At 41.4% G+C, this 15,980-nt stretch overlaps 2 protein-coding genes across 5 annotated transcripts in view; one reads left to right on the top strand and one right to left on the bottom strand.

Moving 5' to 3' along the window:
- The window catches only part of WASHC5 (WASH complex subunit 5), a 42,048-nt gene extending 30,650 nt beyond the window's left edge, over positions 1-11,398 (top strand). For both annotated transcript variants that reach the window (XM_083360041.1, XM_083360040.1), the window contains 8 exons: positions 1,343-1,445; positions 2,816-2,895; positions 4,220-4,323; positions 6,171-6,300; positions 7,678-7,774; positions 8,983-9,136; positions 10,028-10,115; positions 11,039-11,398. In XM_083360041.1, coding sequence (XP_083216167.1) covers positions 1,343-1,445; positions 2,816-2,895; positions 4,220-4,323; positions 6,171-6,300; positions 7,678-7,774; positions 8,983-9,136; positions 10,028-10,115; positions 11,039-11,095 — 813 coding nt within the window. In that variant the 3' untranslated portion in view covers positions 11,096-11,398. The remainder of the gene's footprint in view (positions 1-1,342; positions 1,446-2,815; positions 2,896-4,219; positions 4,324-6,170; positions 6,301-7,677; positions 7,775-8,982; positions 9,137-10,027; positions 10,116-11,038) is intronic.
- A 2,071-nt stretch (positions 11,399-13,469) lies between these two features.
- Positions 13,470-15,980, bottom strand: part of SQLE (squalene epoxidase) — a 29,569-nt gene continuing 27,058 nt past the window's right edge. For all 3 annotated transcript variants that reach the window (XM_083360557.1, XM_083360556.1, XM_083360558.1), the window contains exon 12: positions 13,470-15,512. In XM_083360557.1, the coding sequence (XP_083216683.1) occupies positions 15,320-15,512 (193 nt within the window). In that variant the 3' untranslated portion in view covers positions 13,470-15,319. The remainder of the gene's footprint in view (positions 15,513-15,980) is intronic.

Below are 15,980 nucleotides of genomic sequence, written 5' to 3'. Positions count from 1 at the left end.
TTAGTACTTATCGTTTGTGCTTCTTATCTGGACTACCTCAAAGGACTGACACTTCCAGATACGATGGACTACAATCCCCAAATTTCTAACCAGCTTAGCTAATAGTGGGATTAAATTGGGACTTATTTATGTCCTACTTTTCTCTCAGAAGCTCAGGGTAACTTAGAAAAAAAGATAGAATAACAAATAGAAGAATAACAGAGTTGGAAGGGACCTTAGAGGTCTTCTAGTCCAACCTGCTCAGGCAGGAAACCCTGTACCATTTCAGACAAATGGTTGTCCAAACTCTTCTTAAAAACCTCCAGTGTTGGAGTACTCACAACTTCTGGAGGCAAGCCATTCCAATTTTCAACATTCTCAATTTTCTTTCTCCAGAGCCGGCAACTTTGGACCTGGTCACAGAACACACTAAAACCAGTATCTTTTCAGCCTTGGCAATGTTAAGATCTGTGGATTTCAACTCCCAGAGTTCCCTGGCCAGCATTCTTTTTGAAGTCCATACATTTTAATATTTCCATAGTTGAAAAACACAGCTGCAAACAAGATCTTGGGTTCCATTCTATCTAGGTTATTCATGCCACACAAAACACAGTATGTGCAACCTCAATGGGCTTTAATAATAATAATAATAATAATAATAATAATAATAATAATAATAATAATAATAATAATAATAATAGTAATAATAATAATAATAATAATAATAAATAATAATAATAAAAAATAATAATGATGATGATGATGATGATGATGATAAGAAGAAGAAGAAGAAGAGGAAGAAGAAGAAGAGGAAGAAGAAGAAGAAGTTGGAAGGGACCTTGGAGGTCATCTAGTCCAACCCCCTGCTCAGGCAGGAAACCTTATACCATTTCAGGCAAATGGTTGTCCAATCTCTTCTTAAAAACTTCCAGTGTTGGAGCATTCACAATGTCTGGAGTCAAGTTGTTTCACTGATTAATTGTTCCGTCAGGAAGTTTCTCCTTAGTTCCAGGTTGCTTCTCTCCTTGACTAGTTTCCATCCGTTGCTTCTTGTCCTGCTTTCAGGTGCTTTGAAGACTAGCTTGACTCCCTCTTCTTTGTGGCAGCCCCTTAGATATTGGAACACTGCTATCGTGTCACCCCTCACCCTTCTCTTCGTTAAACTACACATACCCAATTCCAGCAACCGTTCCCTATATGTTTTAGCCTCCAGCCCCCTAATCATCTTTGTTGCTCTTCTCTGTACCCTTTCTAGAGTCTCGACATCTTTTTTACATCATGGTGACCAAAACTGGATGCAGTATTCCAGGTGTGGCAGAATATCTGCAGAATATCCCAAAGAAACTTTTTCTTTTCTCTCCAGAATTTCCTCATCATGTTTCAGAAAACAGTGCTGCATGATAAAGGGGTCCATGAAGCATTGAAGTCTCTCATGAAGAGTGTCAGCCCTCTGAAAGGACTTGTGGGTAAGTGTCAGGACCCACTCCAATCCACATCTTAGGAAATAAGAACTCCTGGATCCAAGTTTGTCCAAAAGGAAAAGTTTACTAGGATGAGATCGGTTGTGGCAATACGAGACGGGATCTGACATTGAGTTACATTTCAATACTATATAAAGCATTCCCGTTTTAACCCCCTCCCCTCAAATCCATTTGGTCAGGCTCACATCATTGACTTAGGTGTCAGGCCCTTTCGTGGGAAAGGGAAATCTCCTTGTGTTTATTGTTATTGCTTTCTTTCTTCAGTTCCAAATGGAGATGCAACCCAGACCTCTCTCTCTCTCCCCCTGTTCCCCCCAGATCAAAAGCTTTCCTGGTCTTTGAGAACAGCCTACTGCAATCTGAATAACCATCCTCTCCCCCCCCCCCTCGGAGAGATGGCAGAATCCCGAGAATAAGCACAATATTCTAACCATACATTTATGAAATGCGATATAAATGGATTCTGACAGTAAGGTCCTTAAAGCAGGGTCCTGGGCTAGAAAACGGCCAGGATTTGAACGGCTTTTAGGAACCCTGTTGTATTAAGCCAGTTCCAGTCACAAGATAAAATTGGGAAAATGAAAGTCCTGGGAATAATCTACTGCCTTGCCAGCTATTGCCTTCTCTCTCTTTCTGTCCCTCTGTAATAATACGAGCGGTCCTTGGCTCATGGCCACAGCTGGGATCAGAATTTTGGTTGCTAAGCAATGCAGTAATTAAAACGAGTCATCACAGGGCTGAACCTGACGGGCTGGGAAGGTGGCATATGGCGACCCCGTGACCATTGTAAAAGGAAGCCAGTTGCCAAGGGCCTAAATTGCGATCCATGTGACCGCAGGGGTGGTGTGACCATCATAACATCGAGGACAGGTCACAAGTCACTTTTTCCAAGGCCATTGTAACTGTCATGAAATGAATGGTCATAAATTGAGGATTAGTGACCAGTAGACGAGGCACATTATGGGTCCCATCTATGAAAGAGTGTCATCTGGCGAGACCCAGAAAGGGAGCCTTTTCTGCTGTGGCACCTTCCTTGTGGAATATCATTTCCCCCAAACTCCTGAAACCTAGATTGGTCCCCATCCTCCCAGCCTTTAGGAAATCCCCAAAGACATGGCTCTGCACCGTGCCTGGGGGTCTGGCAGTGATGGATGGCTCTTACAATGCTTGTGTTGGAATACCGTCTGGAGAATTCTGGAAGTTGACGTCCACACAACTGAAAACTTTTCCAAGTTGAGAAATACTGTCTTCAGAGTATTTTTTTTACAGGGTGGTGGAAACGGAATAATAATCATAGAGGGAGGAGTGGGGAGGCACTTCTAAAGCTTATTTTTCTCTCCAATGTTCTGTTGCAGCTAATTGTAATAGAGTCTATTCTACAGCAATTACCAAAACACAGAAGATCTGGGCTGCCTACCTTGACACAATTATGAAGGTACTTTGGCTATATCAGTCATGGGATAGGGAACATCTGGATGGCCCTCTAGGTGAGAGACGTTTGGGAACTGCACCTTACAGCAGAATCCACATGGGTCTCACCCTGAGGATGTTCTAAAAAGTCTCTGAAAACGTGGATGTCCTCACAGTCCGTGATGTTGAGAAAGCTAAACAGAGTTGGACCTGGTTAAATCTGGGATGGGAGGTTTTCAGAAAATCCCAGGCTTTTGGTGAGATCAGGAAATTGGAAAGATGTGCATATGTACGTAAATAAAATGCAACAGCCATGTTGTTCTTTAACAGGAGGGTAAAACATGAAGCTTTGATTGTTGTAAGAAGCAGCTAGGTTAGCTGATGCTTCATTAATGTCAGAATCAAACGCTTTCCTTAAGTAGATAAGGTGCCTATTTTCTTGGGAGCAATCCTCTTAGAAGTTAGTCAAGTCTTCTGAATCGTAAAGTAGAGCCTTAAGGTACTCCTTCCTACATTATACATTTTTGGATAAATGGGATTCTGGAAGTTGTAGGATCAATACATCTAGGATGTCTTGGGAAAACCTCCATTAGGGCTATAATAGTAACTTTTAACTGGTAATCCTCAGTGTCCATTAAAAAAAACCAGGATGTTTTAATTTAATTTAATTTATTAATATTTCTATACCGCCCTTCTCCCGGAGGACTCAGGGCAGTGTACAGGGCAAGAATAAAACACAGAAATTTACAAAAACTAAAAGATAATTAAATACATGCCCGATTAAAATACAATTGATACATAGTAAAAACCCCAGTAAAAATGATAAAAAACCCCACCAATCCCCCCTCAGGCCATGCCGGCTTGCTCGAACAAGTATGTTTTCAGATCGCGGCGAAAGGAGCGCAGATCGGGCGCCGTCCGGAGCTCAACCGGTAACTGGTTCCATAGCTCCGGGGCGCCCACAGAGAAGGATCTCCCCCTGGGGGCCACCAGTCGACATTCTCTGACCGGTGGCACCCTGAGGAGGCCCTCTCTGTGGGAACGCACAGGGCGCAGGAAGCTTGATGCCGGCAGCAGATGTTCCCTGAGGTACTCCGGCCCCATGCCATGGAGGGCTTTGAACACCATTACTAGCACCTTGAATCTCACCCGGAAGACAACTGGCAACCAATGCAGCTCACGGAGCAGAGGTTTCACATGGGAGTATCGGGAGACTCCCAACACAACTCTCGCGGCTGCATTCTGTACCAGTTGGAGCCTCCGGGTGGTCCTCAAGGGAAGCAATAAATTGTACTATTCATTCATTTTCATTTTGGGGGATCTCTTAATTCTCACCATCTCTTCCCTAGGTTGGCCAGATGCAAATTTTAAGACGCCAAATAGGCAATGAACTTAACTATTCCTGCAGATTTGACTCCAAGCATTTAGCAGCTGCCCTGGAGAACCTTAACAAGTAAGACTGCAAGCTTTTTGAGGACTAGCCTGTATCATTGGGATGGTGTTCCTCTCATCTCAGAAAGCAAAGCAAATTTGGGTAGAGCCATGGGTTGAAACAAATAGGCTGCACCACAAAGAACGGGAAATTAGTCTCTAGTCATTCAAGGATCTTGGTAGCAGGAAGCAATTGTCGGTCCAGTTTTTGGAATCCTCCTGAAATCTGCTCCAGATATATGTTCACCCAAGCTAAGGGGTCCCGATCCTTTATTTGGTGCTTAATTGTAACCATGGCCATCAGTTCAGTTTTGAAAGAAATTAGACCCGTTTGTGAGGGATCAAGTGAGAATCTCATTGACCCTTTCTGAGCTCCAGAATTACAAGCTACAAATCCTTAAATACCAGCTGTTGGGAGAAAATAGGAGAATTTATCTATCTGTTTGTTAACTTTATTTCCTCTCTTACTGTGGGGCTACTCTAGGCGGCTTCCAATAGTAACATGACGAGAAATGAAAAAGTGTATAAACAGAACAAGTAAAATAATAGAACAATAAAATAAAATAGACAATGATGAAGGAACACAATGAGAATAATACATCAATATGATAATCAAACGGATGGGTAGAGAGCAAAGGTGCGGGGTGGGTGGGGGGGGAGATGGAATCTGCCGTCAATCTAGCAGCCACCTCCAGAAGTTCCCCATCTAGTCCCCAGGTCAACTGGCAGAGCCAGGTCAAAATCACAGAGTTGGACGGGACTTTGGAGGTCTTCTAGTCCAACCCCTGGCTCAAGCAGGAGACCCTGTAATGTTTCAGACTAATAATAATAATAAAAATAAATGGGCATTGTGTAAAAAAATACGACTTGCCTGTGTCCGAAAAGTCGTGGGAACATAGGGTGGAAAAAGTTGTCGAGAATGAGAAGGTGAAGATCTTGTGGGACTTCCGAATACAGACAGATCGCCATTTGGAACACAACACGCCAGATATCGCAGTTGTAGAGAACCGAAGCATACAGCTGATTGATATTGCTGTATCGCTGGAAAAAAATTATGAAATACCACGACCTGGCCATCGAAACTGCGCGATTATGGATGAAACGCGTAACAGTGATACCCATTGTCATCGGGGCACTGGGAACTATGTCCAAAAACTTTGCAAAATACATCAAGAAATTGCAGCTTTCTGCAATAACTCCAGCAAAGCTACAAAAAACGGCGCTACTCGGAACATCTTACATTTTAAGGAGATACCTGGTTGATACCTAGGATGCTGGCAGCAACCCGTGTCAACCATTAGTACCAGTCAATTCGAGTGTTCAGTTGACTGAGTTTCATGTTTAATGAATAAAAGTTTTTAATAATAATAATAGTAATAATAATAATAATAATAATAATAATAATTAAGAAGAAGAAGAAAAAGAAGAAAGTTTTATAATAATAAAGTTGAAAGGGACCTTGGAGGTCTTCTAGTCAGGCAGGAAACCCTATACCATTTCAGACAAATGGTTGTCCAGTCTCTTCTTAAAAACTTCCAGTGTTGGAGCATTCACAGCTTCTGGAGATAGGTTGTTCCACTGGTTAATTGTTCTAACCATCAGGAAGTTTCTCCTTAGTTCTAGGTTGCTTCTCTCCTTGACTAGTTGTGCAATTTCTTCTTAAAAACTTCCAGTGATGGAACACTCACAACTTCAGGCTCTTGTGGAAGGATAGGAGGGTGGGAGCAACTGGGCGGTGGGATTGCTGTCCACTCAACGTTTGAGCTTCTCAAATCCATTCTAACTACTGTAGGACATAGAATACAGAGAAATGCGTTGGCCTTTGGCCAGATTCACTGAAGCTGCTCTGGTGTTCTTTTGCCCTCCTAGAGCAATCCTGGCTGATATAGAGGCCCACTATCAGGACCCTTCTTTGCCTTGCCCCAAAGAAGATAACACCCTCCTGTATGAAATTACTGCTTACCTGGAGGCTGCTGGCATCCATAATCCACTCAATAAGGTGAGGCCATTTTCTTAATTAAGCTGTCAATGTGTTCTGTTACAGCCTACAACCGGCCCTGCAGAAATGTCAGGGACAACCCCTTTGTTATATTCAATAGACTGGAATTAAGCCAACCAAATTTATTTGCAAAAACTAAATGAAACAGTTCAAAACAGAGTAAAACAAATACAGACCGAGACTATATCAGAAGCTCTGCAAACGGTTGCCTTCAGCAACCAGCACCTCCCACACATTTCCCTTTTAAACAACAGTCTCAGGGCGTGGCTTCTCTTTGCCTCCTCCCAAGGTGCCTCATTGCTTTTCTTTGTTCACTTCTGCTTGTCTGCCTCCTGCTTCGAGCGTCCTTGAACAAAGTCAGCTGTGGATCGTCTTCGTCTAATCTTTCAGGCTCACACAGCTGGGTCTGAGGAGGAACAAGACAGGAGGGGCCTGGCTGGGAGCTCTGCGATGCATCTGCAACCAAAGGCTCTCCAAACCCCTCCTCCTCCTCCTCCTCCTCCTCCTCCTCAGAATTGTCTGATTCAGCTGCCGAAACCACAGGCTGATGCTGAATCACAACACAATGCTTGGTGCCCTCCCAATCTGTTGCACCAATCACTGGCTTGTTTAATCAGCATGGCCCTCTAACCTATGCGACACCATCTTTGCTAAGAGGTCTCAGTTCTGTTTTTAACAGTGGGAAAACTGAATCCGGCAGGAAAAGGAATTCATTCCTTGGGAAAAGAGGCAGCAGAGCTCAGATTGGAAGGGGGGGTTGCAGGGGGGGGAGGCAAATGCGAAAAAATCATTTGTTACGGCGTAGAAACCGTGGGCCTGCAGTGCAAACAGAAATAGACCATGTATTTGTCATCCTTTCAAGCTTTTTATTTCAAAAGCCCCGTCAAACTTTCAGAAGTTGTGGGTACAAAGGGCTTCTTTAGTGATGGTGTCTTAATTAAACAGCATCTTCAGAAAAAGTTCTCTGATTCTCAACTTGATGGTCTGTCTAGTTCAGGGGTGTCAAACTGCCAGCCCGCGGGCCGGAGCGTCACGGAGAAACCGCGCCCATCCCATTTTCGGCAATGGGAAAAAGTTCCGATACGTCGCGCGACGTCACATGATGTCGCAAGTTTGACATGCCTGGTCTAGTTTCTCAACTGTAGAACTATCGCATTATTTTCTTTTGATCAATAGATTATTTTTTCTCCCTCTGTTCTTTCTTTTCGTTGATTTAGCATAGCATAATCTCTTTTTCTTCAGTTCTTTTGCGTGATTTGTTTTTAGAAAAAAAACTATGAATTTCATGGCTTTGCTGTCTAAAATGGTGATTATAAAATAATTGAATTTTTAAAAAAAAAATTAATACATTCTTTCCTTCAAAATATTCTTTCCCAGATCTACATTACGACAAAACGATTGCCCTATTTCCCCATTGTGAATTTTCTGTTTCTGATTTCCCAGTTGCCAAAACTTCAATACAGTAAAAACTTAGGTACAGTATTAATTTTTCTGTATCCTTTAACTATAAGCATAGGTGATTAGAAAAGTATTTTCACTTTATCAAAATTACCAGCATTCAAATTTCCTTGCAGATAGAATTGCACACAATTTAATTGCTCTAAATTTGTCCTATAATTCTTAGGAGTTCTGGTGAGATGACCAGTGGTCAAAGATAGTTGGAATTTTAGGGCAAAACCCTAAGAAGGACAACTAGATTTAACTCTATAATTTGAATGATTACATGACTATATGACTTGGGTTATTGCATTATATTTCAATATAGTGTACACACACACACACATTTTTATATATATTATATGGATCTTTGGTTATTCGGTTTTTTTCCCACGTAGAACTAAAGATCCACATACAAACACCGGTGAAAACCTCAGAAAACAAATATATATATATGTGTGTGTGTGTGTGTGTGTGTGTGTGTGTGTGTGTGTATGTATGTGTGTGTGTGTGTATATATATGTGTGTGTGTGTGTGTGTGTACACACACACACACACACACACTTATACAGACACAGAGAGAGAGAGAGAGAGTATGCAGGCTGCCTAGGTTCAAATCCCACAAAGGGTATGGCTAGCTGATGAGAGCTAAGAAGCTTGAAATAGCTATTCTAGTCTCCCATTTAACTCTTTAACTCTTTGTCAGCAAAAAAAAAAATTATAATGTATCGGAAAAAACTTACCATATACATACATACATACATACATACATACATACATACATAGTTATAGTTATATGGATATATTGTTTTGCCCATCAGTATAGGTATGTGTATATCTATAAATATATGTACATATTTTGTGTGTGTGTGCGCACGTGCGCGTGTGTGTAATTGGCTCCCTCTACTAAGAAATGGAGATGGGCACCAACCCCTAGAATTGGATGCAACTGGAAAAGGAAAACCTTTCATGTACAAATTCTGTTTTTTAAGTTCCTTTTGTGGGATGGTTGTCCTTGAGTAATGAATTGTTCCTTGGATGCAGATTGCAAATATTAAGATGGACTATAATCCAAGGGAAATACTACAGAGGGCATCCATTTCGCCACGTATTCCCAAGCCATGGGGACCATCATGTAACACGGATTGTCCATAGTGTTCTGAATTGCTGCCACCAGCTGTGCCTTATGTGGCAACCCCCTAAACTATGAGGAAATGTATTGGGTTGGGTTTTGTTTTCCTTCAGGGATGGTTTGTCGGAAGCCAGCTGATTCCATCGACTGGCCACCTCTGGTACTGGGGCTCCTGACCTTGCTGAAGCAGTTTCATTCTCGCTACACTGAACAATTTCTGGCTCTGATCGGTCAGTTTGTTCGCTCCACAATGGAACAGTGCACCAGGTATCAACTTCTCGTTCGCAAAGCCCTCGCTGCCTTGCCTTAGCAACACAGCAGCTGAATCAAAGGTTTTAGGACTGGATTCCCCTTCAAATCGCAGCTGGCTAGCCATTGTCCAAGAAGTTTTGAGTTTCTGAGCTGAGAGTTACACTCTATAGTTAAGAAGACATGAGCTGCTCAGTAGAGGGTGGAGAACATCTGGCCTTTGGATGTTGCTGAGTTACAGTTTGCAACAATGCAGGTTGGCTAATGATTAGGGATTCTGAAAGTTGTAGCTTACCAATATTCGGAGGGCCATAGTTTCCCCACCCTCAATAAAATTAAAAGTTTGTTTACTGGTGTCTCCCTTGTCCCTTTTCTAAACCGTTTCCAACTCACCTATTTGAAATGTGACGGGCCAAAGAGGCACAGAATTGTACACCAACAGTCCACCCCGTAAGGTTGAATTTTTGTCAATGGCTAAGTTCACATATTCTCAAGGCACAGTTTAGTTAACAAATCACAGGCAGCATGAGTTCACAAGACGTGCTAAGCCAAAATTAGTCAAACCACAAATTGACAGCGTTTAAATCCTGTCCTTCGTGGAACTTGTAGCACCGGCTCTTCTTTTAATTCGTGTCTAGCTTAAAGGCCTGGTATTTGTCTCTCTGTCAAATAATTACCAGGTTTAATCCCTCTTAAAATAATGAGGTGGGAAGGAAATCAGCCAGTCTCAGCTAGCTTCGGCATCTGTTGTTCTGTGACATAGAATGGCTCCATTCTAAATTATCCTCAAATTAAGTTGAACACAGGTGGAGGTGAGAACCGTTTCCTACAACATTGATGTGTTTTTTAGCTGGCCCATCAGATATACCAAAATTAAACCATCTTATGTTGTGGTTTTGTGCTTCACAGCCAGAAGGTCCCGGAAATGCCAGCAGATGTTGTGGGCGCCCTGCTTTTTTTAGAAGATTATGTTCGTTACACAAAATTACCAAGAAGGGTAAGTAACAAGAGGTTTTTTTTTTTGGGTTGTTTTTTTTTTGAGAATGAGTCCAATGTACTGAACAGACCAAAAAAAACCCAGCATTTATGCCTGTATTTTTCAGGTCACCCTTAGATATGCTTTAGAGCAGTGTTTCCCAACCTTGGCAACTTTCATGATATGTAGACTGCAACTTCCAGAATTCCCCAGCTAGTATGATCATTTCTCCTAGGACAGGGGTGGGCAACCTTGGCTCTTTTATGACTCGTGGACTTCAACTCCCAGAATTCCTGAGCCAGCTGGCTCAGGAATTCTGGGAGTTGAAGTCCACGAGTCATAAAAGAGCCAAGGTTGCCTACCCCTGTCCTGGGAAAATCGTTCTGGTTTTAAAAGGCAGCCACAGCTGAGAAAGATAAAGGAATAATTGAGCAGTTTCCTTTGCAAAGCTTGCTTGCTTGGAACTTGGACATCACACTCTGAATAACTTAGTTTACCATTAATTAGGAAGAAGGCTCATCTTTTCTGAAAATAAAATTTGATCTGCAAATGGTGAGCTTAACCAAAACTAAAACAATTAAGTATAGATTTAACAAAAATACCAACGGCTACGCCTTAATGATTCTTGTACAGTTGCAGTTTCCCACATCATCCCTAAGTGCTTATCTTCGGAAAGCCAGTCTCCAATATAGAAATAGTTTGAAACCTTTGGAAATGTAAAGGAAAAGGTTGAGGTTGGAACTTTTTTTTATATTTTACTGCACTGAAAAAACTTGAAAATCAGTACTTTTCTTCTTCCTTTTGCCTCTTTCTGCACTTTTCTTTAACTTTCTCAGGTTTTTTGGTTTTATTTGCATTTTACCCTACGGTTAACTTTAATAAGAACATTTAAAAAGTAAAGAAACAAATATTTAACAGGAATAATAAGCCCTTTCTTTCCTTAGGTGGTCGAGGCCCACGTGCCTAATTTCATTTTTGACGAATTTCGGACAGTTCTATGAAATATCAACTGGTGGTTCTGAATGGAAACAAGAAAGAAACCTCAATAAGTGATAAGGAAGGAAAAAAAGTGTCTAAAAATGTATGAGTTTGCATAATCACTGAACATTAATATTCTTATAAAAATAACTGAAATCATGGTATCATAGCCAATGGATTATTAAATTTAAGCAGTATTTTGTACTTAATCTATGACGTACACAATTCCTTTACAAAAATCATTTCTGTTCCTAGAGAACAGCATGTAAATATGGAACTATTATTTTTTGTAACACAACTAAAAAACATTAACAGTGAAACGAGTAGATTGTAAATGTTGACTTTTTTTCATCAGTGCATTATTTACGTAGTACCATTATTTATGTTAATCAGAATCAGAATAACGGAGTTAGAAGGACCTTGGATGTCTTCTAGTTCAACTCTCTGCTCAAGCAGGAGACCCTATACCAGACATGTCAAACACAAGGCCCGGGGGCCGGATCCAGCCCGCGAAGTGGTTTCATGTGGCCCACGAAGCCATCCTGGAAACAGTGAGGGAACGGCCCCCATTGCCTTGGCCCTGGCCCAGAGACCCTCCTTTTGCCAGAGACCCTCAGATCTGTCCCACTCCTGCCCAGGCCCCCATAGGCACCCTTGATGAGAACGATGTAGAGCTGGCCACGCCCACCCAGTAGGCCACACGCACTCTAGCCACACCCACCCAGTAGGCCACGCCCATACCCACCCGGCCCCGAGGGTAACCGCAATGCTGATGTGGCCCTCAATGAAATTGAGTTTGACACCCCTGCCTTATACCATTCCAGACAAATGGCTGTCCAACTCTTCTTGAAAACTTCCAGTGTTGGAGCATTCACAATTTCTGAAGGCAAGCCGTTCCACTGATTAATTGTTCTGTCAGAAAATTTCTCCTTAGTTCTAAGTTGCTTCTCTCCTTGATTAGTTTCCATCTGGTGCTTCTGGTGCTTCCTTCAGGTATTTTGGAAAATAGGTTGACCTCCGCTTCTTTGGTGGCAGTACATTAGACATTGGAACATTGCTGTCATGTCATCCCTAGACCTCTTTTTCATTAAATACACCCAATTCTTGCGACTGTTTTTTATATGTTTTAGCCTGCAGTCCCCTGATCATCTTTGCTGCTCTTCTCTGCATTCTTTCTACATTCCCGACATCTTTTTTTATATTGTGGAGACCAAAATTGGAAGCAACGTTCCACGTGTGGTCTTAACCAAGGCATTATAAAGTAGTACTAATATTTCATGTGATCTTCAGTCCCTCTGTTAATAACATATGCAATGTTAATATACAATTGTATACAATATACAGTTAATGAAGCTTGCATGCTAAATCTTTGATCTGGGGTTTGTTGACTTACTGAATTATTTGATATTAAGACTGATGCTATCTTTCTCCTGTTACCTGGTTAAATGCCAGAAGTCACAGCAATTTTTTTTTAATCCCATTTATATCCCACCCTTCTCCAAAGACTCAGGGCGGCTTACAATCTAAGAAGCACAAATCAATGTGCTTAGCAATAGCCTTCATTCTATGTATATGCCTGCTTATTAGGGCTTTCGCCCCCCCCCCCCAGCGGCATTATTACAAAGTCAGCTTATTGCCCCCAACAATCTGGGTCCTCATTTTACCTACCTCGGAAGGATGGAAGGCTGAGTCAACCTTGAGCCTGGTGGGATGTGAACCTGCACTAATTGCAGGCAGCCGGTGTTACTTAAAGGAGGCATTAGCCCACTGCTCCACCAAGGCTAATCTTGTCATATACTTCTGCTAGTCTCAGCAAGCTTACATTGTCCCCTTAGCCAAATAAACCGGCCATGCTTGTAATGGACCATGCTATTCAAATAATGTCTTAACGGTAAGGCTGGACCATAAATCAGCATATTTATTTCAACAATTTTTTACTTGCTAATTCTCGTGTTTTACTTTAGCTAATTAAATTTCTAATTTAGCTAATACATCATATTCCTGTTTGTTGTCTCTCTCATCCACAATTTGAGGTAGCCCCTTCCATATAATTACCCAGCTTCAAAACTTGGACAACACAGAAAATATCAAAATACGGTAACTCCTTCTCAATTTTGTTTAGCATAGGATGAGAAACTTGGATAGGCTTTCAAGGTACGCTAAGTCAGGAAACACACTGCAAGGATTCCAGGAATGCTACTTTAAATATTATATTAAGACATAATAACAAATTCTTAAAAAGTCTGTCCAACTTTTTCTGTCCCATCTTACATTACACAAAATCAAGGTAGGGTTTTTCTGCCTCATATCCATTTCCAGACATCTAATTTGCAACTGTTTATAAAATGTGAGAATGTAAATTAAGAGTTGACAAAAATGATCAGAAAAGCAAGAATTTATTATAAGTTCTGGGCTATAATAATAACAGCAAGAATACAGATGTTCACACCCCCTCCTCCCCAAAAAAAAGTCCTGTTAAAAGTCGCACTTTAATGCAACAGCAAAAACATACATTAAGAACTTGGATAACCACCATAGCGCTACTAGTTTGTTTTATTCTAATTGAATCAATTTTTCTCTTGGTGCTGCCTATTCCTGTCCCCCATTTAAAAACAAAGCAAGATTCTTAGTTTCTCCCCCCCCCCCCCAAAAAAAAGAAAATCTGCTTTTGGACCTGTGAGAAGAGTGTTCCCCTTCCTTCTACAACTGAACGGATAAGAAAATGGAAACAATCCCTAGAGTATGTGCCAGAACATAAAGAAAAAAACAGCATATTCATGGAATATATGTTTACATGTTACTTGACAGAAAAGCTCAACACCAGAAAATATCAGTGAAGAAATATACATGAGAGCTGCGAATGCTTTTTTAAAAAAAAACTCATTGAGCTGACCTCCTTAGTTTCATTTATCAGTGTAACAAAGCAGTGCCACCTATACTGCCATTTTAGCTATCTCTGTTATAATAGCTGAAAAGGGTTCTTGCAAGTATCTCTTAGAAACCTTATTTGTACAAGGCAACATAGACAAACGTGTGTGTGTGTGTACGTGTGTTTTATGTATGTGAACACAGGCACATACCCTGTTCATCTCAGTATACCCAGTAGCTAAATCTTTCCGTTCATCGTGATACTTGACTCTCCTAGAAATCCAACGAATGGAGACAGTGCCATGCAGACATCTTACTCCCTCTGCACTAATTCCTCCTCTGCAATCCACCTTGCCTTAATGAGATGCTGTGATTCCAAGCTCCATCAGCCCCAGCCACCGCTTATTTATGAAAGCTCTAGTACAGCCCCTTGAGGACCATAGGTTCCCTAGCTCTAACCTTTCCGTTCTAATGAAGCCGGCAATCTGAAGGCATCTAAAATTCCTTGCAGTCCTTACATATTAAATCTCAGTATTGGCTTAGTTCTTCCCTGAAAGTGGCACGCCCTGGGCTGTATCATTTCAGGCTACAGCGGAAGCTCAACAAGCATTCCTCCATCAATCAATAAAATCTTACATTTTTTTTTTTAAAAAAAAGCAAGGCTAGGGAGAATACTTTTTCCCGTTTGTCTCTACAAAGTGAATTTGGTTTGGAAGGTCATTTAAATAAGCCGGGTTTTACCTGTGGCCATGCTTGGTTTACTGTGCCAACCTAAGCCAACACCATCCATTTTAGATTTGTCACATCCTGGCAGGAGAACTATGATTGCTGTTGTTGGTGAGTCCCTATTAATTGGATGAACAAACTCCTGCTTCTTCCCCCCCCTCCCCCAAAGTAGGAGGAAATAGAAGAAGAGCAGCTTGGTCAGGGAGGGAGGAAATAAAAGCAAATTCTGTAGGACTAGGGGGGGAAAAAGTGCAGTCTGGGAGGTTTCTAAGCTGTGATCTCTGGACATACACTCGTAGTTCAGACCAGTGGCTCTAGAAATGTCATTAACTTCTTCTGTAAGTCCTGGGTGCAAAAGTCCGAGGGGGCAAGGAAAGGGAATCTGCCAATAACCCCCCATCCCCTAATTATGCTAGCTAGACACTTGCTCTCAGAAGTAGCTGTTGTGACCTCCCTTCTCCCTTGGATTAAAATGTTTTGGCGTTTTGTTTTTTTTCCAACATACCCTTGTTTGACAAGATTATCTATGTGCTTATAAACCTCAAAGCGCCGCCAGCCGCAAGATCTCGGGCCAACAGCTTTGTCGCTGCTGTTGTCTTTTCGACTTAATAAGAGACAGGGCACCTCCTTCCTGCCTCTTTGCCCCTCTCTATTCAGTAGGTGAGGTATTTCATTTCAGAATAGATAAGCGGGACTATGACGGAGCAAGCTCGGTACATCACTGCGAGGCTGCTGAAAATGGCCCGTGGTTTGGTGATCCACGACTCGGATTTGAAACAAAAGTAAGTGGCGTAGAGGGCCACGGCGAAGAAGTGGCCGATCAGGACAATGGGCTTTGGAGACAAACTGTAAAAGAAAGATTTGGTAGAAATAAACCACGAGGAACATATATTTTGTGAGCAAAATACTAGAAACTGTGAAAAGACCATCCACTCAAATGGCAGGATACTAGAATACTTTAAATAGTCGGTTTAGCTAAATATTAATTAAATAGAATATTTAAATTACTAAACATATTTAGCAGACTAATATTGCTTTTTTCTCCCTTTAAACTTTTCCACAGAAAGCTGAGAATCCATGTAACTTTTTACAGTGTCAGTTTTCTCTGCTTTTCCATATAAACTTTCTTTAAAATACAGGATAATTCAATAGAGGAGTCGTGTAACAAGTTACTAGTTTCTGACTGTTCAATAAGCTCACTTTGGTCATTTCCATTCTTCAACTTCCTGAAATCCTACTTTTTCCTGCTGAGTTCTTCTTTCTCGCTTTACTATTTTCTTTTATAGAGCAGAATATGAAATAGAATATTCTTTA

This window comes from Vipera ursinii (genome assembly GCF_947247035.1).
Source record: "Vipera ursinii genome assembly, chromosome: 3".
NCBI classification, from domain to species: domain Eukaryota; kingdom Metazoa; phylum Chordata; class Lepidosauria; order Squamata; family Viperidae; genus Vipera; species Vipera ursinii.
Note: the sequence above shows the minus strand (reverse complement) of the source record. Positions and strands in the feature narration are given on the sequence as shown.